The 26274-nt window shown below is 44.0% G+C and overlaps 1 protein-coding gene across 1 annotated transcript in view; it reads left to right on the forward strand.

The window, feature by feature from the left end:
- The first annotated feature begins 297 nt into the window (after nucleotides 1-297).
- The window catches only part of LOC121185731 (mucin-2-like), a 37789-nt gene continuing 11812 nt past the window's right edge, over nucleotides 298-26274 (forward strand). Inside the window, exons 1-31 of the mRNA XM_041044112.1 lie at nucleotides 298-439; nucleotides 593-718; nucleotides 827-944; nucleotides 1229-1367; nucleotides 1574-1684; nucleotides 1855-1924; nucleotides 2287-2424; nucleotides 2619-2783; nucleotides 2914-3008; nucleotides 3093-3219; nucleotides 3549-3804; nucleotides 4226-4275; nucleotides 4508-4617; nucleotides 4718-4869; nucleotides 5153-5291; nucleotides 5388-5498; nucleotides 6073-6249; nucleotides 6755-6994; nucleotides 7185-7341; nucleotides 7502-7630; nucleotides 7893-8040; nucleotides 8779-8822; nucleotides 11148-11351; nucleotides 11989-14028; nucleotides 14227-14502; nucleotides 14701-16240; nucleotides 19760-20048; nucleotides 20508-22949; nucleotides 23808-23864; nucleotides 24042-24239; nucleotides 25947-26124. Coding sequence (XP_040900046.1) covers nucleotides 313-439; nucleotides 593-718; nucleotides 827-944; nucleotides 1229-1367; nucleotides 1574-1684; nucleotides 1855-1924; nucleotides 2287-2424; nucleotides 2619-2783; nucleotides 2914-3008; nucleotides 3093-3219; nucleotides 3549-3804; nucleotides 4226-4275; nucleotides 4508-4617; nucleotides 4718-4869; nucleotides 5153-5291; nucleotides 5388-5498; nucleotides 6073-6249; nucleotides 6755-6994; nucleotides 7185-7341; nucleotides 7502-7630; nucleotides 7893-8040; nucleotides 8779-8822; nucleotides 11148-11351; nucleotides 11989-14028; nucleotides 14227-14502; nucleotides 14701-16240; nucleotides 19760-20048; nucleotides 20508-22949; nucleotides 23808-23864; nucleotides 24042-24239; nucleotides 25947-26124 — 10153 coding nt within the window. The 5' untranslated portion in view covers nucleotides 298-312. The remainder of the gene's footprint in view (nucleotides 440-592; nucleotides 719-826; nucleotides 945-1228; nucleotides 1368-1573; nucleotides 1685-1854; nucleotides 1925-2286; nucleotides 2425-2618; nucleotides 2784-2913; nucleotides 3009-3092; nucleotides 3220-3548; nucleotides 3805-4225; nucleotides 4276-4507; nucleotides 4618-4717; nucleotides 4870-5152; nucleotides 5292-5387; nucleotides 5499-6072; nucleotides 6250-6754; nucleotides 6995-7184; nucleotides 7342-7501; nucleotides 7631-7892; nucleotides 8041-8778; nucleotides 8823-11147; nucleotides 11352-11988; nucleotides 14029-14226; nucleotides 14503-14700; nucleotides 16241-19759; nucleotides 20049-20507; nucleotides 22950-23807; nucleotides 23865-24041; nucleotides 24240-25946; nucleotides 26125-26274) is intronic.

Consider the following 26274-nt stretch of genomic DNA (forward strand, 5'->3'; position numbering starts at 1 on the left):
TAAGGCTGCAGCCTCTGTGTTATATATTTTTTTACTATAAGTATTGGAGCAAGTTCATCAAAACATCTTCAGTTATCCTGCCTTCATCACATACCATCAGACAATGAACCTGTTACGTACACCTTCCAAAAAGATAAAAACAGTATGAGATGGAAACAAATCTTCTGTTAATGGTCCAAAATGAATTGTTATGACTGGTTGTTTAATTCTGTTTCGTTTGTTTTTCAGGAACTCTGTGACCAGATTTTCTCCAGTTTTCCATTCAGCAGCTGCCAAAACCGTCTGGATGTGGAGTCCTTCAGTAAAGCCTGTATGGCTGATATGTGTAACTCTAAAGACAACACAGACTCCGTTCTCTGCAAAACCATCTCAGAGTTCTCCAGAGAGTGTGTCCATGCAGGTGGCAGACCCCAGCAATGGAGGAATGAGACTTTTTGCAGTAAGGGTGCTGATAGCTAAAGAAACCTATGTGCAGTTCACGTGAATGTTCTAGCTCTGAATTACAGACGTGTGACAGTGCTGTTTGTTTCATGTTTGGCAGAACTGTTTGATTGTCACTGGTACAGCAACATTTAAGTGTTTTTCTCCACAGACAAGAAATGTCCATATAACATGGAGTTCTTGGAGTGTAGCAGTTCATGTCCTGACAGCTGCTCCACCCCTCAGGCCAGCCAGACATGTGACGGCCACTGCCACGATGGTTGCAGCTGCCCTGCCGGTATCCACACACTTTTTACAATATATATTCCATATGCAAGCATTTGCAACGTAACCCATGTCTCATGCACATGACAGTAAAGTTTATCATTTCTCCTCTTCTCTTCAGGAACGGTCTTTGATGACATCAGTCACACTGGCTGTATTGCACTGGATCAGTGTCCGTGTCTACACAACAACAAAGTCTACAAGTCAGGAGAGTCGTACTCATACAACTGTAGATCCTGGTAAGATGAGAACTAGGGTGTCTTTATTGGGACAGAGGGTTGCTGAGGTGCTACTCATACAGATGCAGCATTTCTTCATTTTCTTTATACCTTGATATGATTTACGTGACATAAATTCAAATATCATTACATCCAGCCTAAATTTAACCTTCTTCCCTCATGCAAAATCATGTTCTCTTTAATTCAAACTATCACGTTAAGATTAATGTATTAGTATAATTTACTCATCATTACAATGCTGCAAACAAATTGCGTGCGTGTGTGTGTGTGTGTTTTTCTGACAGTGTGTGTGAGAGTGGTCGGTGGATGTGTACAGAGGAGAACTGTCCAGGAACCTGCTCTGTAGAGGGAGGAGCTCATATCAACACCTTTGATGGGAAAGTCTACACTTTCCATGGAGACTGCTCCTACATTCTGGCTAAGGTAGATATCATCAACACTACTGATAAACCACCACATACACATGTTTTATACCAGGAGCATGGATTGATAAACCATCTGCACAGGACAGGCACCATGCTATATAATATGATATAATGAATGTTCTACATAATGGTCCCATTCAGTATTCAAAGAACCGGATTAGTGTTTGTGGTTGGTCACATGCTTTGTCACAATGTTTGTTGCAGGAAAGTAATGGCTCCTCATACACTGTGCTGGTGGACCTGGTCAAGTGTGGCCTAGCTGACAGTAGGACCTGCCTCAGAGCTGTAACTCTGGCCTTATACAGCAATTCTTTGGTAAGCTCCAGGCACACACACTCACAACACAAAAACAACTTACAAAAGCTTACAACAACCTGTAACACCAAGCAGGTTCAAAGCTTTCAGCAAAGTCTAAGAATTATTTGGATTTACTGTTGCACTCATGTTTGATGTAATCTAAAATGTGTCTTTCCACAAACTGACAGGTCGTCAAAATCCAGGCATCGGGGCAAATTTATGTCAACCAGATTCTTTCTCAGCTTCCCCTGTTTACACGTGAGTTACTTCAAATGATACGACAGCTGGAAATGTTTTTTTTTTTAAGGAAAAGACCATCAGAATCAGTCATTAATTCGGACTCTAATCTATTTACTCAAGTGCAAAATAACAATAATAAGACGTTGAAAGAATTTTGAATTTGCACTGATAAAGTATATGCACAGACCTGCATCAAGATCAGAGGACAACACTGAGCATGGCCACAGTCTAACATGCAGAGAAGCTTACAGCTCTGTGCTTAAACCTCAGGCGGCACTGAAAAAGAATTGAGGAGACACAGAAATTATATGTACATTTCTTTGACTGATTGAAGCATTTGCTGTAACACTGAGTTGTTCAATATTCTCTGACTATTGCAGCGGAGCTGAGTGCCTTCAGGCCATCATCCTTCTACATCCTCATCAATACCAGGGCAGGAATACAAGTGATGGTGCAGCTGTCCCCCATGATGCAGGTCTTCGTTTCAGCTCACACTTCACTCAAAGGAACCACCTCTGGTATGTCTTCATATTACTGCTTCAGTGTCTGGAGAAAGTGTCCTCCACATTTTTTTTACTAGTATTTACAAATTAATCAGTTAGTTAAATTCAGAAACAAAGTGGTGGAAAAGTGTCTTGGTTTGTAAAACTTAACACTCTTCACATGTATAAATGTTAGTATGTGTATAAATGTGTGTCTTTCCATCCAACAGGTTTGTGTGGCAACTTCAACAACATCATGAGTGATGACTTCAGGGTGATCAGCGGGCTGGTGGAGGGTACTGCTACAGCGTTCGCCAACACATGGAAAACCAGAGCCAGCTGCCCTGACATTACAGCACGCTATGGACACCCCTGCAGCCAGGGCATCAGCAAGGGTACAGCTAGGACTCTCTGCTCATGACATGTCATGAAACCATACCATACCACATTTTAAAGTTAGTCATGCTAAATTCAAGCTTATAGTGTTTTGTAACCACCACATTTCTTTATGTTTCTGTGTCTCAGAGAGCTACGCCCAGTACTGGTGCTCCAAACTAACAGATCCAACGGGAGTGTTTGCTCCTTGCCACTCTGTCATCAGCCCCAGCACATACAAGGATGTAAGTCTGCACACACAAAGCTGGAATGACAAACCATGTAAACTACTGTACTCTTGTTAATGTGCCTGCTGTGTCTCCTCATAGAACTGCATGTATGACAGCTGTAACTGTGAGAAAAGTGAGGACTGCATGTGTGCTGCAGTCTCCTCATACTTCTATGCGTGCTCAGCGGCGGGAATCCATATCACTGGCTGGAGGTCAACCATCTGTGGTGAGTAAAACACCAAGGCCCCGTTTTGTTGTACCGTGATAATAGAGAGAGGCTGGTATGGTAACAAACGGGCAATCACATGCAACTTCAAAAATTCTACAGCAGCATATTTAACAAGATTTTCTGAAATTATTATTTATCTATTGCAGCAGTAAACAATAATAATAAAAACTAAGCACATGAACACCATGCAATTACTATTGTAATACTCAATAGGTGTTAATAGGACCAGATGACCCTTTGCTGTTGCCTATCTGCAACAACAAACAGCTTACTGAACTGGTGGATGTACTCTCACGCTACAACTCAACTCTTCTCTCTCACACCAGGTAAATTCAGTGAATCATGTCCAGCAGAGACAGTGTATGACTACAACATGACCTCCTGTGGTCGTACCTGCCAGTCCCTGAGCCAGCCTGACTTCTCCTGCCGCACCAACTTCACCGCAGTGGACGGCTGTGGCTGTGCTGAGGGAACCTACATGAACGAAGAGGGGCAGTGTGTGTCCGGTGCAAGTTGTCCCTGCTATGATAAAGACACCATTATTCCTGCTGGACAGGCTGTCAGCAAAGATGGCACCACATGGTAAATACAGAGTGCAGTGACCTGTTTAGAATTTGTGTGGATGCTCCCAAGTAGGAAACTTAACATAACAGGACATTTTTGCCATTCCACCAGCTGTGCCAACACGATGTGCAAACATCAAAACAGCTAGAATTTTATCACTAAAGAATAACTGGTAAAAAACGGAAAAAAAAAAAATGGGAAAGTCAAAGTGTAAGTAGTTTTTGTGCCTAAACCTAAACAAACCATGACTGTTCTATAAGCTTAAAACTTACAACACTAATCTATCAGGACAACACTAAGCTTAACACAGAGGGTATTGGAGCGTGGGGACAAACAGCCTATATTAAGAGAGACAAGGAATTCCACCAATGGACAGCGAATGACTTCACGATGCAAGCTGTGATGATGTTAACTCTAGTCTTCTTATGTGCTCTCACAGTGTCTGCAGACAAGGGGTTCTCAGCTGCTCAGGAGCATCACAGCTGCTATGTAGGTTTCCACACATGGACATACTCAAATCCCTGTAATTCAGATCTATGAGCAGTTTGAATGCTATTGTGATTAACTGCTGAATTTAGTTTGTGACTGATATAATGATTATTGTTCTTCCAGATCATGAAGTTTAGAATCTAAAAGAAAACTGGAATTTATTCATGATCATAATGTCCTTTATAATACCTATAAAGCTCCTCTGAATTTGAATTTGTTATTTATTACCCAGCCTCACCATCATGCATTGCCCCCATGGTGTACTTTGACTGCTCCACTGCTCAACCTGGGGCCACTGGGATTGAGTGTCAGAAGAGCTGCAGCACTCTGGACATGGCTTGTGTAAGTACAGCTCAAATACACTCACAGAAGTCAGACGGTTTCACATACCGTCGTATTTGGCTCACTCCTTCTTTTCACCCTCCACTCTGGCCAAATACAGATCAGCACAGGCTGTGCATCAGGCTGTGTGTGCCCGAATGGCCTGGTGTCAGATGGAGCAGGAGGCTGCATCAATGAAACCAGCTGTCCATGTCTGCACAATGGAAAGGTCTACCAGCCTGGACAAACACTGACTGTGGACTGCAACACCTGGTTTGTACAGTGCTTCACATACACATACCAGTATAGTATGCACCTATTTGGAAATGCACACACTAAATATAGAGTAGTAAGAGTGAATTTTTGTATTCAAATTTGCACAGAGATTGTTGTATTCTTAACAGTAATAATTCCCGATCATTTTGCTGATGGTTCTTTAACAGAATAACCCCCCAAAGACATGCCCTACATGGGTATAAAAAAACATTACAATTTCATAATTTTTCTAGGCAGGTTTACATGATTGAACGTTTGTGTCTGGTGTGTGCCTTCCTAGCTATTGCAGTGGAAGGAAGTTCACATGCACCACCAATGTGTGTGACGCTGTTTGTGGGATCTATGGTGATGGCCACTATGTCACGTTTGATGATAAGAGGTTTGACTTCAGTGGACAGTGTGAATACACACTCCTCCAGGTAAAGAGACAGATGAACAGCGGTTAAAGCTGAAATTCTTAGGATGTTATTCCTGGTCGATTTGGTAACAAACCTGTGCATCTGTGCTTTACTCAGGATTACTGCGGCTCTGGTGACGGCAATGGAAGCTTCAGAATTATCACTGAGAATGTTCCTTGTGGAACCACAGGAACCACCTGCTCCAAGACCATCAAGATCTTCCTGGGGGTAAACAAGCATAACAAGCTTACAAATGCACAAGTTGTGCTTCAAGCACTAGATCAGAATATCAAACTAATGCTGAAGAGAACACACTGAGGTTGGGATTAGGGATCAAATGACAATTGTTAAGGCTTGGACCAATTATTTATTTTATTATGTTTGATAAACCCTATAATGCTTGTATTAAGTCATCTGTGTCACCAATGGGGAAAAAAAGTGAAACAGATTAAAACTACACTGAAACTTAACTTTATTTGCTACAATAATCTGATGCATAAGGTTTATTCTACGACCAATAATAATGATGGAATTTTATTCCATAGTCTTGCTATGATGCCAATGCCCATAATGAAGCAAATATATCCTGGACATGTGCATCATGTGCAAACGTTCGCATTCAGTGACACTGTCAACGAAATGTGGCCTTCATACACAGTCAATTCATATCTGTTCGTTTTGTGAGGAAGGAGGGAGTTTTTTTTCCAGATATCAGGGAACAGGAGTGATTACTTGTTACTTGTTCCATTTAATGTAACAGGTGCAGTAATAACTGCATCTTCATTTCACGTTACTTTCACAGGATAATGAATTCCAACTTAAAGATGAAAGCTTCCACGTGGTAAAGGGCAGCAGCCAAGTGCTCCCTGCTCAGGTACACAAGATGGGTGTTTACCTGGTGGTGACGATCAAGCCAGGACTTGTGCTCATGTGGGACCACAAGACCAGTCTTTTCATTAAACTCAGCCCGCAGTTCCAGGTAAACAACCAAGGCTTCATATCCTGGTTGATGCATGGCTTATGCTGTGAGTATAGTTAATAGTCAAACCAGCTCTTTTCAGTCTTGCTTATTGTCAGAATACAGCATGAGAATCTTCACAGACATATCAGGACATTTTGTTTGACAAAGCAGCTTGTGTTCATTAAATCTTTTGAGCTGCCTGAGGTGTCAGGAGACATCAGATGTCTTAAGCAGAGAGAGATGAACAGTGCACGTTGACACCATGTATTGTGATGTGAAGTTGTCCTCCCTGGTGACCACATTAAACCCTATAATCACGTCATTCTTACTACCTATCAAAAGAAAAGGTTATTAGTTAGGTTATCAGTCCAGCTTTAAGTTAGCTTAAGTAACATTTCTTATAGAAATCTTGTGTACACAAAACTGCAATACTGCATTATTTTGTATTTGTGTTTTGTTACCTTATTCTGTATCAGTCCTATCATATAGCTATAAATTCTGTCACTGGGTTCCTCCCTCTCAGGGTCAAGTCTGTGGTTTGTGTGGAAACTACGATGGCAACAGTATGAATGACTTTACCACACGCTCCCAGGAGAGAGTGGCAGATGTTCTAGAATTTGGTAACAGCTGGAAAGTTTCATCCAGCTGCCCCAACGCCGAACTCATCACTGACCCCTGTGCCTCCAACCGCTACCGGGCAGCCTGGTCTCAGAAACAGTGTAGCATCATCACCAGTGTCACCTTCCAGAGCTGTCATTCACAGGTAACTACGGTGATAACAAACAAACTTACATATACACAAAAATGTATACACATACCTAAGCATTATTACAGCAAGTTACAGTTGCTTCCAGTGACTGCTGCTGTTATTACTACTAGAATAGTAGTAGTAGTAGTAGCCTCAACTATTAAACTATTAAACTGGCTAAACAGTACATTATTGTGTATTCAAGGTTGACCCTGGTCCATACTTTGATTCTTGCGTGAGAGACTCTTGTGCTTGTGACACCGGTGGGGACTGTGAGTGTATGTGCACTGCTGTGGCTGCCTATGCCAAAGCATGTAATGAAGCCGGGGCCTGCGTTAAATGGAGAACTCCAAAGCTGTGTCGTAAGTTTCGCCACGATCACACCAGGAAAATCTAAGCTACAGGATTTGGGGATTTAGGGGACACTCCGGGTGCTAAAGCAAAACCAGGATTGTATCTGTAGCCAAAAGGTTTCAATTTATTTGTCACATTTAGTACTGAAGTACTTATTTTGTCTTGCAGCCATTTTTTGTGACTACTATAACTCCCCTGGTGGCTGTGAGTGGCACTACAAGCCTTGTGGAGCTGACTGCATGAAGACATGTAGAAATCCATCAGGAAACTGTTCCAATCTCATCACTGCCCTGGAAGGTACATTAGACAGATCTTTTGTCATAAATATTGACCTGACAGTTCTCTTTCAGTTTTGTTTTTATCCTAAGAATGGGAACTGATGGGGCAGATGTGGCTCTTGAGGTACAGCAGGTTGCCCACTGACCACAGTGTTGGTGGTTTGATCCCCAGCTCCTCCTGTCCATATGTCCTTATTCTTTGGATAGCGTATGAAGCATTTTATCAGTTGGCCATACTTGCCTCCGCTGAGTTTAATCAAAATATTATCATGGTTTTGCAGGCTGCTATCCACAGTGTCCACCAAGCCAGCCCTACTTTGATGAAGACACCATGAAGTGTGTTGCCTGGGGCCAGTGTGGCTGCTATGATGACAAAGGCACCCATTACAGCATCGGAGATAAGGTCCCATCAAACAACTGTTACACTTGGTATGTCTCATATACTTGGTATGATTCAGCTTGGAACTTAGTACACGGTAGGCAATGATACAGCATTTGGACATTCACACTTGTGATGTTAAATAACATCAAGTGCTACACCCTGCCAGTATGTAACATGTGGATGAAAAACTTAATACGCTGCTCACAGCCACATGACTGGAGAATTCTAAGCTCGTGTTCTACACTCGTAAACTTTGTTTTAGAGTAAAAATGTTAATGAACAAGTCAACTGCCTTCACCATAGAAACTGGACACGACTGTAGCTAACATGGTGAGAAAGGCAACGGTGCATGTGCAAGAGGTCGTAATCTAATTTGAAAGGATTTGACTGTCCGTACACCAAATGTTCAAGATTTGGCTGGCATTTGGTTGGTTTTATGGGGAAATGGGCCAAAGCCAAAAGAAAAATGAATGGTCAAGAAGACTGTGAAAGCCACAACAACTTTTGGCTGATAAAATCAGCACTCACATGGCACAGAAAAAGAATTCTTGCACCAGCATGCTGAGGCATACCATCACTCCTGATCTGCTTTGCCATTTTATGTTTTATGTCAGTTTTCATCAAGAAATTTGACTGTGGTTATCATGGAAAATAGCAGTTATATTTGGGCTATTTAGAGAGATGGCAATGAAAATGTTATTTATTATGATGACCTAAAAATTTGCATTTTGTGTATAAAATGCCAAAAAACAATAAAATGACCACAATTTCCTTGCATTTCAAAGCTCCTGTACAGTTTCCGGAATACATTGCAGCTACGATGTGAACAGTAAGTACACTTATTTATTTAAACACACACACACACATACACACACACACACAAATTGCTGCACTGCTGTTGTCCATACTAAATATATCATTCAAATGTTCACAGTGTAGGTTGGAAAACATACGTAAACCCCTATAATAATGAGATCAGCAAAAACTAACTGGAGTTAAGTGCTAGCAAACCTGGAGTCCAGTCAATGATACAAGGTTGGAGGGAAGGGATAAAACTATATTGACTTGTAAAGCAAGAAGCTAAAGAATACTGGTGTCCAAACAGCCAGGGTCCGTCCCTGTCAGTGGGTCAGATGCAGAGGTACCTTGGAAATTTGGACTGTACAGAATATGTTGAAAGCTTGTAAGGGCCTCTGACATGTGGCTTTAGCCTGAAGCATAACCTCAAAGTATATAGCTGATTGATGGTGCCAGTAAGGATAACAGGAGATTGCTGAGATGAGGTAGAATAGCAGAATGGGTACCTGGCAGCTCAATGTCAGAAATGAAAATGATGGGAAGTTACTAAAGTGAGAACAGATGAGTAGATGCAATGGAAATAGCAGAAGGTTACTGAAGAGAAATAATAATAGCTGAATAACTGGCAACTTGTATCTCTAATCAAAATGAATGGCAATAAGCTATGTAAATAGAGGAAGAACTGAGTCAACCAGTAACTGCAACAGGGCCAGGTAGCTGAGGTAACAGATCAGATTGCTCAAATGAGAAAAAAAATAAATTGCAGGAAGTTACTGAAGTGAGGCAAGAATGGTCCAAAATAAGCAACCAGTAACCAGTAGCTGGTGGGTGAAATGGTGTCAAATTGCTGAAATGAAGGTAGAATAAGGGATTAAGTTAATTGGTAACCCAATGCCAGTAATGGCTAGTCAAGGCCAGAAGGCCAGGCAAAAAAAAAAAAAAATTAGCACCCCAGTACTGGTACAGGTATCAGAAACAGTGAGAGGCAAGAATGGCTCAATGAGTAGGTGGCAACCTCAAGTTAGAAATGCATGGAGTGTGATGTTACTGAAATGAGGGCAGAATAACTAAACAAGTAACTGGCAACTCTGTGCTGGTGATGGAAAAGACAGTAGCTATAATGAGGGAACCAACCTGAATGAATCATTGGAAACCCAGAAACAAGCTAGATTAATAAAAGCATGAGATATTTTTCACCTCACTAATTATATAGGTGGAGAGTAAAAGAATTAGCAACCTGGTACCACTCACAGAAACTTGATGTAAAGGGGGTAGTACCCTGATGCCAGTAATGTTACTAGATTTAACAGAGAAGGCAATGTTGTTTTGGGTTAGGGATGGTGCAAACCTGGAAATCAGAGCCAGTACCAGAAATAAGGAGAGGTTGTTAAGGCAAATAAAGGACAGTTCAAGCTTTACATTCTGGTGTCAGTTATGCCGTTAGATATAGGAAGGGCTATTTAGGTAAATGGGGAATAGTACAAATATGGAAACCTGGACCTGATGAGATTTATCACAGACATTTGTGTAGAGAAATTTTAGGCTTTACTGGATGATTTTGGCGACATTTTGCTGGATGAAAGCATTAGATGTCACACAGAGTTAGAGGATTGCTGTTTTATTCAGGAGGAAACTAAATGGCCACTCTTCTTCAAATGTGTCTTCTCAAAGTGTAGCTGAACTGCAATCAAAGTTTCCAGTATTTCCCAGAGCTCACTGATGTGGTTGGCACAATTGGTGAAGATATTTTTAACATCAATGCAGAGGCTGTGACACAATGAATCTTGAGTCGGGTTGTTACCATGTGAAACTAGGCTGGTGATTAGCAGGTTAGCTGGGAGAGGATCTGCTGATAGGGATGATTTAGTGTTCAAACTAATTATCTTATAGTTAACTAACTACTTACGTAGCTTAATTTCTTGCAAAAATAAGCATAAAGTGAAGCTGACATTCTGAGGATCCATGATTGGAAAACAAGAGCATGCAGAGGAAGGCATTTATAAAGGAATGACAGAAGAGAAGTGTTTGAAGTGGGTTCCTGCTTCTGAACTTCAGAAAAAATTATCTCTCAAAAATTAAGATGATTCAGTTCTCTGACTACTCTCCCAAGAAGTGAACATCCAGGTAAGATGACTCCAAAAGCAAAGTACAAAATACTCCACAAGGTTAAAAAAAGGAACTGAAGACTTCAAAGAATCATTGGAGCTGATTAAAATCTCTGCTCATGAGTCTACCACTGACAGATCTCAGTATATGGTGTATGGTTGTGTCCATGGCAGGAAACTATGCTGTACTATGCTGACACACATATGTACTTTACGTATAAAACTGACAAGATGATGTTCTTGTTCTGCAGCTTGTACATGCTTTGTCAATGGAAAGACCTACACATATGGGACAACAATATACAACACAACAGATGGACTAGGAAACTGCATTACTGCTGAGTGTGGGGCCAATGGAACTGTAACAAGGAACATGCACCCATGCTTAACGACCACCACGCTTGGCCCAACAACATTGCCCTTTACATTCACCACAATTGGAACAGCAACAACTGGTAGGGAAGTCTACAAATGATAACCACTTATGCTGTGTTCATATTTTAGATAACAAATGAAGGAAGACACTTAAATATTTTAGGAAAAAGAATGTTAAAAACTACTAAATACTTTTGTAGTGATGAAATCTGTATAAAATTCCATGTGTTGTAAAAAACAGTGCTTTGTAAAAAAAATTTCATTTTATCACAGTTGTTACCACACCACCATCAAAAACGACAGAAGTAACAACATCGAAGACTGTAAAAACAACAACGTTTCGAGAAACAACAACACCTGTTGTTGAAACCACCACTTCACTGCCTGTTGTCACAGCAACCAGCCCAGAAACAACAGTGGTAACATCAAAACCACCTGTTAGCACCACCGCCACTAAAGTACCTCCAACAACAACCACAGTGACTACAACCAAACCTGCAGAAACAACTACATCAGAGGCCACAACAGTAAAGCCTGAGACTACAAAACCATCGAAAGAAGTCACAACACTCCCAGTGAAAACCTCTACCACAAGTGTTGTTGAAACCACCACTTCACTGCCTGTTGTCACAGAAACCAGCCCAGAAACAACAGTGGTAACATCAAAACCATCTGTTAGCACCACCACCACTAAAGTACCTCCAACAACCACCATAGTGACTACAACCAAAGCTGTTGAAATAACTACATCAGAGGCCACAACAGTAAAGCCTGAGACTACAAAACCATCGAAAGAAGTCACAACACTCCCAGTGACCACCTCTACCACAAGTGTTGTTGAAACCACCACTTCACTGCCTGTTGTCACTACAACCAGCCCAGAAACAACAGTGGTAACATCAAAACCATCTGTTAGCACCACCACCACTAAAGTACCTCCAACAACCACCATAGTGACTACAACCAAAGCTGTTGAAACAACTACATCAGAGGCAACAACAGTAAAGCCTGAGACTACAAGACCATCGAAAGAAGTCACAACACTCCCAGTGACCACCTCTACCACAAGTGTTGTTGAAACCACCACTTCACTGCCTGTTGTCACAGCAACCAGCCCAGAAACAACAGTGGTAACATCAAAACCATCCGTTAGCACCACTACCACTAAAGTGCCTCCAACAACAACCACCACAGTGACTACAACCAAACCTGTAGAAATAACTACATCTGAGACAACAACAGTAAAGCTTGAAACTACAAAACCATCAAAAGAAGTCACCACACTCCCAGTGACCACCTCTACAACAAGTGTTGTTGAAACCACCGCTTCACTGCCTGTTGTCACAGCAACCAGTCCAGAAACAACAGTGGTAACATCAAAACCATCTGTTAGCATCACCACCACTAAAGTACCTCCAACAACCACCATAGTGACTACAACCAAATCTGTTGAAACAACTTCATCTGAGACCACAACCGTAAAGCCTGAGACTACAAAACCATCGAAAGAAGTCACAACACTCCCAGTGACCACCTCTACCACAAGCGTTGTTGAAACCACCACTTCACTGCCTGTTGTCACAGCAACCAGCCCAGAAACAACAGTGGTAACATCAAAACCATCTGTTAGCACCACTACCACTAAAGTACCTCCAACAACCACCACAGTGACTACAACCAAAACTGTTGAAACAACTACATCAGAGACCACAACCGTAAAGCCTGAGACTACAAAACCATCAAAAGAAGTCACCACACGCCCAGTGACCACCTCTACCACAAGTGTTGTTGAAACCACCACTTCACTGCCTGTTGTCACAGCAACCAGCCCAGAAACAACAGTGGTAACATCAAAACCATCCGTTAGCACCACCACCACTAAAGTACCTCCAACAACCACCACAGTGACTACAACAAAAGCTGTTGAAACAACTACATCAGAGACCACAACAGTAAAGCCTGAGACTACAAAACCATCAAAAGAAGTCACCACACGTCCAGTGACCACCTCTACCACAAGTGTTGTTGAAACCACCACTTCACTGCCTGTTGTCACAGCAACCAGCCCAGAAACAACAGTGGTAACATCAAAACCATCTGTTAGCACCACCACCACTAAAGTGCCTCCAACAACCACCACAGTGACTACAACCAAACCTGTAGAAACAACTACAGAGACCACAACCGTAAAGCCAGAGACTACAAAACCATCGAAAGAAGTCACCACACGTCCAGTGACCACCTCTACCACAAGTGTTGTTGAAACCACCACTTCACTGCCTGTTGTCACAGCAACCAGCCCAGAAACAACAGTGGTAACATCAAAACCATCTGTTAGCACCACCACCACTAAAGTGCCTCCAACAACCACCACAGTGACTACAACCGAAGCTGTTGAAACAACTTCAGCAGAGACCACAACAGTAAAGCCTGAGACTACAAAACCATCAAAAGAAGTCACCACACGCCCAGTGACCACCTCTACCACAAGTGTTGTTGAAACCACCACTTCACTGCCTGTTGTCACAGCAACCAGCCAAGAAACAACAGTGGTAACATCAAAACCATCTGTTAGCACCACCACCACTAAAGTACCTCCAACAACCACCATAGTGACTACAACCAAAGCTGTTGAAACAACTACATCAGAGGCCACAACAGTAAAGCCTGAGACTACAAGACCATCGAAAGAAGTCACAACACTCCCAGTGACCACCTCTACCACAAGTGTTGTTGAAACCACCACTTCACTGCCTGTTGTCACAGCAACCAGCCCAGAAACAACAGTGGTAACATCAAAACCATCTGTTAGCACCACCACCACTAAAGTACCTCTATCAACCACCATAGTGACTACAACCGAAGCTGTTGAAACAACTACATCAGAGGCCACAACAGTAAAGCCTGAGACTACAAAACCATCGAAAGAAGTCACAACACTCCCAGTGACCACCTCTACCACAAGTGTTGTTGAAACCACCACTTCACTGCCTGTTGTCACTACAACCAGCCCAGAAACAACAGTGGTAACATCAAAACCATCTGTTAGCACCACCACCACTAAAGTACCTCCAACAACCACCACAGTGACTACAACCAAAGCTGTTGAAACAACTTCATCAGAGACCACAACCGTAAAGCCTGAGACTACAAAACCATCGAAAGAAGTCACAACACTCCCAGTGACCACCTCTACCACAAGCGTTGTTGAAACCACCACTTCACTGCCTGTTGTCACAGCAACCAGCCCAGAAACAACAGTGGTAACATCAAAACCATCTGTTAGCACCACTACCACTAAAGTACCTCCAACAACCACCACAGTGACTACAACCAAAACTGTTGAAACAACTACATCAGAGACCACAACCGTAAAGCCTGAGACTACAAAACCATTGAAAGAAGTCACCACACGCCCAGTGACCACCTCTACCACAAGTGTTGTTGAAACCACCACTTCACTGCCTGTTGTCACAGCAACCAGCCCAGAAACAACAGTGGTAACATCAAAACCATCTGTTAGCACCACCACCACTAAAGTACCTCCAACAACCACCACAGTGACTACAACCGAAGCTGTTGAAACAACTTCAGCAGAGACCACAACAGTAAAGCCTGAGACTACAAAACCATCAAAAGAAGTCACCACACGCCCAGTGACCACCTCTACCACAAGTGTTGTTGAAACCACCACTTCACTGCCTGTTGTCACAGCAACCAGCCCAGAAACAACAGTGGTAACATCAAAACCATCTGTTAGCACCACCACCACTAAAGTACCTCCAACAACCACCACAGTGACTACAACCAAAGCTGTTGAAACAACTACATCAGAGGCCACAACAGTAAAGCCTGAGACTACAAGACCATCGAAAGAAGTCACAACACTCCCAGTGACCACCTCTACCACAAGTGTTGTTGAAACCACCACTTCACTGCCTGTTGTCACAGCAACCAGCCCAGAAACAACAGTGGTAACATCAAAACCATCTGTTAGCACCACCACCACTAAAGTACCTCTATCAACCACGATAGTGACTACAACCGAAGCTGTTGAAACAACTACATCAGAGGCCACAACAGTAAAGCCTGAGACTACAAAACCATCGAAAGAAGTCACAACACTCCCAGTGACCACCTCTACCACAAGTGTTGTTGAAACCACCACTTCACTGCCTGTTGTCACTACAACCAGCCCAGAAACAACAGTGGTAACATCAAAACCATCTGTTAGCACCACCACCACTAAAGTACCTCCAACAACCACCACAGTGACTACAACCAAAGCTGTTGAAACAACTTCATCAGAGACCACAACCGTAAAGCCTGAGACTACAAAACCATCGAAAGAAGTCACCACACTCCCAGTGACCACCTCTACCACAAGCGTTGTTGAAACCACCACTTCACTGCCTGTTGTCACAGCAACCAGCCCAGAAACAACAGTGGTAACATCAAAACCATCTGTTAGCACCACTACCACTAAAGTACCTCCAACAACCACCACAGTGACTACAACCAAAACTGTTGAAACAACTACATCAGAGACCACAACCGTAAAGTCTGAGACTACAAAACCATTGAAAGAAGTCACCACACGCCCAGTGACCACCTCTACCACAAGTGTTGTTGAAACCACCACTTCACTGCCTGTTGTCACAGCAACCAGCCCAGAAACAACAGTGGTAACATCAAAACCATCTGTTAGCATCACCACCACTAAAGTACCTCCAACAACCACCACAGTGACTACAACCGAAGCTGTTGAAACAACTTCAGCAGAGACCACAACAGTAAAGCCTGAGACTACAAAACCATCAAAAGAAGTCACCACACGCCCAGTGACCACCTCTACCACAAGTGTTGTTGAAACCACCACTTCACTGCCTGTTGTCACAGCAACCAGCCCAGAAACAACAGTGGTAACATCAAAACCATCTGTTAGCACCACCACCACTAAAGTACCTCTATCAACCACCATAGTGACTACAACCGAAGCTGTTGAAACAACTACATCAGCGGCCACAACAGTAAAGCCTGAGACTACAAAACCATCAAAAGAAGTCACAACACTCCCAGTGACCACCTCTACCACAAGTGTTGTTGAAACCACCACTTCACTGCCTGTTGTCACAGCAACCAGCCCAGAAACAACAGTGGTAACATCAAAACCATCTGTTAGCACCACCACCACTAAAGTACCTCTAACAACCACCACAGTGACTACAACCAAAGCTGTAGAAACAACTACAGAGACCACAACCGTAAAGCCTGAGACTACAAAACCATCAAAAGAAGTCACAACACGCCCAGTGACCACCTCTACCACAAGTGTTGTTGAAACCACCACTTCACTGCCTGTTGTCACTACAACCAGCCCAGAAACAACAGTGGTAACATCAAAACCATCTGTTAGCACCACCACCACTAAAGTACCTCCAACAACCACCACAGTGACTACAACCAAACCTGTAGAAACAACTACAGAGACCACAACAGTAAAGCCTGAGACTACAAAACCATCAAAAGAAGTCACCACACGCCCAGTGACCACCTCTACCACAAGTGTTGTTGAAACCACCACTTCACTGCCTGTTGTCACAGCAACCAGCCCAGAAAAAACAGTGGTAACATCAAAACCATCTGTTAGCACCACCACCACTAAAGTACCTCCAACAACCACCACAGTGACTACAACCAAAGCTGTTGAGACAACTACAGAGACCACAACAGTAAAGCCTGAGACTACAAAACCATCAAAAGAAGTCACCACACGCCCAGTGACCACCTCTACCACAAGTGTTGTTGAAACCACCACTTCACTGCCTGTTGTCACAGCAACCAGCCCAGAAACTACAGTGGTAACATCAAAACCATCTGTTAGCACCACCACCACTAAAGTACCTCCAACAACCACCACAGTGACTACAACCAAAGCTGTTGAGACAACTACAGAGACCACAACAGTAAAGCCTGAGACTACAAAACCATCGAAAGAAGTCACCACACGTCCAGTGACCACCTCTACCACAAGTGTTGTTGAAACCACCACTTCACTGCCTGTTGTCACTACAACCAGCCCAGAAACAACAGTGGTAACATCAAAACCATCTGTTAGCACCACCACCACTAAAGTACCTCCAACAACCACCACAGTGACTACAACCAAACCTGTAGAAACAACTACAGAGACCACAACAGTAAAGCCTGAGACTACAAAACCATCGAAAGAAGTCACAACACTCCCAGTGACCACCTCTACCACAAGTGTTGTTGAAACCACCACTTCACTGCCTGTTGTCACTACAACCAGCCCAGAAACAACAGTGGTAACATCAAAACCATCTGTTAGCACCACCACCACTAAAGTACCTCCAACAACCACCACAGTGACTACAACCAAACCTGTAGAAACAACTACAGAGACCACAACAGTAAAGCCTGAGACTACAAAACCATCAAAAGAAGTCACCACACGCCCAGTGACCACCTCTACCACAAGTGTTGTTGAAACCACCACTTCACTGCCTGTTGTCACAGCAACCAGCCCAGAAACAACAGTGGTAACATCAAAACCATCTGTTAGCACCACCACCACTAAAGTACCTCCAACAACCACCACAGTGACTACAACCAAAGCTGTTGAGACAACTACAGAGACCACAACAGTAAAGCCTGAGACTACAAAACCATCGAAAGAAGTCACCACACGTCCAGTGACCACCTCTACCACAAGTGTTGTTGAAACCACCACTTCACTGCCTGTTGTCACTACAACCAGCCCAGAAACAACAGTGGTAACATCAAAACCATCTGTTAGCACCACCACCACTAAAGTACCTCCAACAACCACCACAGTGACTACAACCAAACCTGTAGAAACAACTACAGAGACCACAACAGTAAAGCCTGAGACTACAAAACCATCGAAAGAAGTCACAACACTCCCAGTGACCACCTCTACCACAAGTGTTGTTGAAACCACCACTTCACTGCCTGTTGTCACTACAACCAGCCCAGAAACAACAGTGGTAACATCAAAACCATCTGTTAGCACCACCACCACTAAAGTACCTCCAACAACCACCACAGTGACTACAACCAAACCTGTAGAAACAACTACAGAGACCACAACAGTAAAGCCTGAGACTACAAAACCATCAAAAGAAGTCACCACACGCCCAGTGACCACCTCTACCACAAGTGTTGTTGAAACCACCACTTCACTGCCTGTTGTCACAGCAACCAGCCCAGAAACAACAGTGGTAACATCAAAACCATCTGTTAGCACCACCACCACTAAAGTACCTCCAACAACCACCACAGTGACTACAACCAAAGCTGTTGAGACAACTACAGAGACCACAACAGTAAAGCCTGAGACTACAAAACCATCGAAAGAAGTCACCACACGTCCAGTGACCACCTCTACCACAAGTGTTGTTGAAACCACCACTTCACTGCCTGTTGTCACAGCAACCAGCCCAGAAACAACAGTGGTAACATCAAAACCATCTGTTAGCACCACCACCACAAAAGTACCTCCAACAACCACCACAGTGACTACAACCAAAGCTGTTGAGACAACTACAGAGACCACAACAGTAAAGCCTGAGACTACAAAACCATCAAAAGAAGTCACAACACGGCCAGTGACCACCTCTACCACAAGTGTTGTTGAAACCACCACTTCACTGCCTGTTGTCACTACAACCAGCCCAGAAAAAACGGTGGTAACATCAAAACCATCTGTTAGCACCACCACCACTAAAGTACCTCCAACAACCACCACAGTGACTACAACCAAACCTGTAGAAACAACTACAGAGACCACAACAGTAAAGCCTGAGACTACAAAACCATCAAAAGAAGTCACCACACGCCCAGTGACCACCTCTACCACAAGTGTTGTTGAAACCACCACTTCACTGCCTGTTGTCACAGCAACCAGCCCAGAAACAACAGTGGTAACATCAAAACCATCTGTTAGCACCACCACCACTAAAGTACCTCCAACAACCACCACAGTGACTACAACCAAAGCTGTTGAGACAACTACAGAGACCACAACAGTAAAGCCTGAGACTACAAAACCATCGAAAGAAGTCACCACACGTCCAGTGACCACCTCTACCACAAGTGTTGTTGAAACCACCACTTCACTGCCTGTTGTCACAGCAACCAGCCCAGAAACAACAGTGGTAACATCAAAACCATCTGTTAGCACCACCACCACTAAAGTACCTCCAACAACCACCACAGTGACTACAACCAAAGCTGTTGAGACAACTACAGAGACCACAACAGTAAAGCCTGAGACTACAAAACCATCGAAAGAAGTCACCACACGTCCAGTGACCACCTCTACCACAAGTGTTGTTGAAACCACCACTTCACTGCCTGTTGTCACAGCAACCAGCCCAGAAACAACAGTGGTAACATCAAAACCATCTGTTAGCACCACCACCACTAAAGTACCTCCAACAACCACCACAGTGACTACAACCAAACCTGTAGAAACAACTTCAGCAGAGACCACAACAGTAAAGCCTGAGACTACAAAACCATCGAAAGAAGTCACCACACGCCCAGTGACCACCTCTACCACAAGTGTTGTTGAAACCACCACTTCACTGCCTGTTGTCACAGCAACCAGCCCAGAAACAACAGTGGTAACATCAAAACCATCTGTTAGCACCACCACCACTAAAGTACCTCCAACAACCACCACAGTGACTACAACCAAACCTGTAGAAACAACTACGGAGACCACAACAGTAAAGCCTGAGACTACAAAACCATCAAAAGAAGTCACCACACGCCCAGTGACCACCTCTACCACAAGTGTTGTTGAAACCACCGCTTCACTGCCTGTTGTCACAGCAACCAGCCCAGAAACAACAGTGGTAACATCAAAACCATCTGTTAGCACCACCACCACTAAAGTACCTCCAACAACCACCACAGTGACTACAACCAAAGCTGTTGAGACAACTACGGAGACCACAACAGTAAAGCCTGAGACTACAAAACCATCGAAAGAAGTCACCACACGTCCAGTGACCACCTCTACCACAAGTGTTGTTGAAACCACCACTTCACTGCCTGTTGTCACAGCAACCAGCCCAGAAACAACAGTGGTAACATCAAAACCATCTGTTAGCACCACCACCACTAAAGTACCTCCAACAACCACCACAGTGACTACAACCAAAGCTGTTGAGACAACTACAGAGACCACAACAGTAAAGCCTGAGACTACAAAACCATCGAAAGAAGTCACCACACGTCCAGTGACCACCTCTACAACAAGTGTTGTTGAAACCACCGCTTCACTGCCTGTTGTCACAGCAACCAGTCCAGAAACAACAGTGGTAACATCAAAACCATCTGTTAGCATCACCACCACTAAAGTACCTCCAACAACCACCATAGTGACTACAACCAAATCTGTTGAAACAACTTCATCTGAGACCACAACCGTAAAGCCTGAGACTACAAAACCATCGAAAGAAGTCACAACACTCCCAGTGACCACCTCTACCACAAGCGTTGTTGAAACCACCACTTCACTGCCTGTTGTCACAGCAACCAGCCCAGAAACAACAGTGGTAACATCAAAACCATCTGTTAGCACCACTACCACTAAAGTACCTCCAACAACCACCACAGTGACTACAACCAAAACTGTTGAAACAACTACATCAGAGACCACAACCGTAAAGCCTGAGACTACAAAACCATCAAAAGAAGTCACCACACGCCCAGTGACCACCTCTACCACAAGTGTTGTTGAAACCACCACTTCACTGCCTGTTGTCACAGCAACCAGCCCAGAAACAACAGTGGTAACATCAAAACCATCCGTTAGCACCACCACCACTAAAGTACCTCCAACAACCACCACAGTGACTACAACAAAAGCTGTTGAAACAACTACATCAGAGACCACAACAGTAAAGCCTGAGACTACAAAACCATCAAAAGAAGTCACCACACGTCCAGTGACCACCTCTACCACAAGTGTTGTTGAAACCACCACTTCACTGCCTGTTGTCACAGCAACCAGCCCAGAAACAACAGTGGTAACATCAAAACCATCTGTTAGCACCACCACCACTAAAGTGCCTCCAACAACCACCACAGTGACTACAACCAAACCTGTAGAAACAACTACAGAGACCACAACCGTAAAGCCAGAGACTACAAAACCATCGAAAGAAGTCACCACACGTCCAGTGACCACCTCTACCACAAGTGTTGTTGAAACCACCACTTCACTGCCTGTTGTCACAGCAACCAGCCCAGAAACAACAGTGGTAACATCAAAACCATCTGTTAGCACCACCACCACTAAAGTGCCTCCAACAACCACCACAGTGACTACAACCGAAGCTGTTGAAACAACTTCAGCAGAGACCACAACAGTAAAGCCTGAGACTACAAAACCATCAAAAGAAGTCACCACACGCCCAGTGACCACCTCTACCACAAGTGTTGTTGAAACCACCACTTCACTGCCTGTTGTCACAGCAACCAGCCAAGAAACAACAGTGGTAACATCAAAACCATCTGTTAGCACCACCACCACTAAAGTACCTCCAACAACCACCATAGTGACTACAACCAAAGCTGTTGAAACAACTACATCAGAGGCCACAACAGTAAAGCCTGAGACTACAAGACCATCGAAAGAAGTCACAACACTCCCAGTGACCACCTCTACCACAAGTGTTGTTGAAACCACCACTTCACTGCCTGTTGTCACAGCAACCAGCCCAGAAACAACAGTGGTAACATCAAAACCATCTGTTAGCACCACCACCACTAAAGTACCTCTATCAACCACCATAGTGACTACAACCGAAGCTGTTGAAACAACTACATCAGAGGCCACAACAGTAAAGCCTGAGACTACAAAACCATCGAAAGAAGTCACAACACTCCCAGTGACCACCTCTACCACAAGTGTTGTTGAAACCACCACTTCACTGCCTGTTGTCACTACAACCAGCCCAGAAACAACAGTGGTAACATCAAAACCATCTGTTAGCACCACCACCACTAAAGTACCTCCAACAACCACCACAGTGACTACAACCAAAGCTGTTGAAACAACTTCATCAGAGACCACAACCGTAAAGCCTGAGACTACAAAACCATCGAAAGAAGTCACAACACTCCCAGTGACCACCTCTACCACAAGCGTTGTTGAAACCACCACTTCACTGCCTGTTGTCACAGCAACCAGCCCAGAAACAACAGTGGTAACATCAAAACCATCTGTTAGCACCACTACCACTAAAGTACCTCCAACAACCACCACAGTGACTACAACCAAAACTGTTGAAACAACTACATCAGAGACCACAACCGTAAAGCCTGAGACTACAAAACCATTGAAAGAAGTCACCACACGCCCAGTGACCACCTCTACCACAAGTGTTGTTGAAACCACCACTTCACTGCCTGTTGTCACAGCAACCAGCCCAGAAACAACAGTGGTAACATCAAAACCATCTGTTAGCACCACCACCACTAAAGTACCTCCAACAACCACCACAGTGACTACAACCAAAGCTGTTGAGACAACTACAGAGACCACAACAGTAAAGCCTGAGACTACAAAACCATCGAAAGAAGTCACCACACGTCCAGTGACCACCTCTACCACAAGTGTTGTTGAAACCACCACTTCACTGCCTGTTGTCACTACAACCAGCACAGAAACAACAGTGGTAACATCAAAACCATCTGTTAGCACCACCACCACTAAAGTACCTCCAACAACTACTACAGTGACTACAACCAAAGCTGTTGAAACAACTACAGAGACCACAACCGTAAAGCCGGAGACTACAAAACCATCGAAAGAAGTCACCACACGCCCAGTGACCACCTCTACCACAAGTGTTGTTGAAACCACCACTTCACTGCCTGTTGTCACTACAACCAGCCCAGAAACAACAGTGGTAACATCAAAACCATCTGTTAGCACCACCACCACTAAAGTACCTCTAACAACCACCACAGTGACTACAACCAAACCTGTAGAAACAACTACAGAGACCACAACAGTAAAGCCTGAGACTACAAAACCATCGAAAGAAGTCACCACACGTCCAGTGACCACCTCTACCACAAGTGTTGTTGAAACCACCACTTCACTGCCTGTTGTCACAGCAACCAGCCCAGAAACAACAGTGGTAACATCAAAACCATCTGTTAGCACCACCACCACTAAAGTACCTCCAACAACCACCACAGTGACTACAACCAAAGCTGTTAAAACAACTACAGAGACCACAACAGTAAAGCCTGAGACTACAAAACCATCAAAAGAAGTAACCACACGCCCAGTGACCACCTCTACCACAAGTGTTGTTGAAACCACCACTTCACTGCCTGTTGTCACTACAACCAGCCCAGAAACAACAGTGGTAACATCAAAACCATCTGTTAGCACCACCACCACTAAAGTACCTCCAACAACCACCACAGTGACTACAACCAAAGCTGTTGAAACAACTACAGAGACCACAACAGTAAAGCCTGAGACTACAAAACCATCAAAAGAAGTCCCCACACGCCCAGTGACCACCTCTACCACAAGTATTGTTGAAACCACCACTTCACTGCCTGTTGTCACTACAACCAGCCCAGAAACAACAGTGGTAACATCAAAACCATCTGTTAGCACCACCACCACTAAAGTACCTCCAACAACTACTACAGTGACTACAACCAAAGCTGTTGAAACAACTACAGAGACCACAACCGTAAAGCCGGAGACTACAAAACCATCGAAAGAAGTCACCACACGCCCAGTGACCACCTCTACCACAAGTGTTGTTGAAACCACCACTTCACTGCCTGTTGTCACTACAACCAGCCCAGAAACAACAGTGGTAACATCAAAACCATCTGTTAGCACCACCACCACTAAAGTACCTCCAACAACTACTACAGTGACTACAACCAAAGCTGTTGAAACAACTACAGAGACCACAACCGTAAAGCCGGAGACTACAAAACCATCGAAAGAAGTCACCACACGCCCAGTGACCACCTCTACCACAAGTGTTGTTGAAACCACCACTTCACTGCCTGTTGTCACAGCAACCAGCCCAGAAACAACAGTGGTAACATCAAAACCATCTGTTAGCACCACCACCACCACTAAAGTACCTCCAAAGACTACCACAGTGACTACAACCAAAGCTGTAGAAACAACTACAGAGACCACAACAGTAAAGCCTGAGACTACAAAACCATCGAAAGAAGTCACCACACGTCCAGTGACCACCTCTACCACAAGTGTTGTTGAAACCACCACTTCACTGCCTGTTGTCACAGCAACCAGCCCAGAAACAACAGTGGTAACATCAAAACCATCTGTTAGCACCACCACCACTAAAGTACCTCCAACAACCACCACAGTGACTACAACCAAAGCTGTTGAGACAACTACAGAGACCACAACAGTAAAGCCTGAGACTACAAAACCATCGAAAGAAGTCACCACACGTCCAGTGACCACCTCTACCACAAGTGTTGTTGAAACCACCACTTCACTGCCTGTTGTCACTACAACCAGCCCAGAAACAACAGTGGTAACATCAAAACCATCTGTTAGCACCACCACCACTAAAGTACCTCCAACAACCACCACAGTGACTACAACCAAAGCTGTTGAAACAACTACAGAGACCACAACAGTAAAGCCTGAGACTACAAAACCATCAAAAGAAGTCACCACACGCCCAGTGACCACCTCTACCACAAGTGTTGTTGAAACCACCACTTCACTGCCTGTTGTCACTGCAACCAGCCCAGAAACAACAGTGGTAACATCAAAACCATCTGTTAGCACCACCACCACTAAAGTACCTCCAACAACTACTACAGTGACTACAACCAAAGCTGTTGAAACAACTACAGAGACCACAACCGTAAAGCCGGAGACTACAAAACCATCGAAAGAAGTCACCACACGCCCAGTGACCACCTCTACCACAAGTGTTGTTGAAACCACCACTTCACTGCCTGTTGTCACAGCAACCAGCCCAGAAACAACAGTGGTAACATCAGAACCATCTGTTAGCACCACCACCACCACTAAAGTACCTCCAAAGACTACCACAGTGACTACAACCAAAGCTGTAGAAAAAACTACATCTGAGACCACAACAGTCAAGCCCGAGACTACAAAACCATCGAAAGAAGTCACCACACGCCCAGTGACCACCTCTACCACAAGTGTTGTTGAAACCACCACTTCACTGCCTGTTGTCACAGCAACCAGTCCAGAAACAACAGTGGTAACATCAAAACCATCTGTTAGCACCACCACCACCACTAAAGTACCTCCAACAACCACCACAGTGACTACAACCAAAGCTGTTGAAACAACTACAGAGACCACAACAGTAAAGCCTGAGACTACAAAACCATCAAAAGAAGTCACCACACGCCCAGTGACCACCTCTACCACAAGTGTTGTTGAAACCACCACTTCACTGCCTGTTGTCACAGCAACCAGCCGAGAAACAACAGTGGTAACATCAAAACCATCTGTTAGCACCATCACCACTAAAGTACCTCCAACAACCACCACAGTGACTACAACCAAAGCTGTTGAAACAACTACAGAGACCACAACAGTAAAGCCTGAGACTACAAAACCATCAAAAGAAGTCACCACACGTCCAGTGACCACCTCTACCACAAGTGTTGTTGAAACTACATCCTCTTTGCCCGTGGTTACAACTGTTGGCGTAGTAACAGGAAAGCCACAATCAACAACTGTAATTACAAAAGCTTCTATTTTAAACACAACTGTAGTGACTTCAAGTGTAACTACAAGAACAACAGTCAAAGCGACAACTTCAATTGGCCCAATAACACAGACTCTTCCACCCAGCACATCTGTTGTGACTTCAAGGGTAACTACAGGAACAACAGTCAAAGCTACCACTTCAATTGGCCCAATAACACAGACTC

The sequence above is a fragment of the Toxotes jaculatrix genome, chromosome 1, assembly GCF_017976425.1.
Source record: "Toxotes jaculatrix isolate fToxJac2 chromosome 1, fToxJac2.pri, whole genome shotgun sequence".
In the NCBI taxonomy this organism is placed as follows: domain Eukaryota; kingdom Metazoa; phylum Chordata; class Actinopteri; family Toxotidae; genus Toxotes; species Toxotes jaculatrix.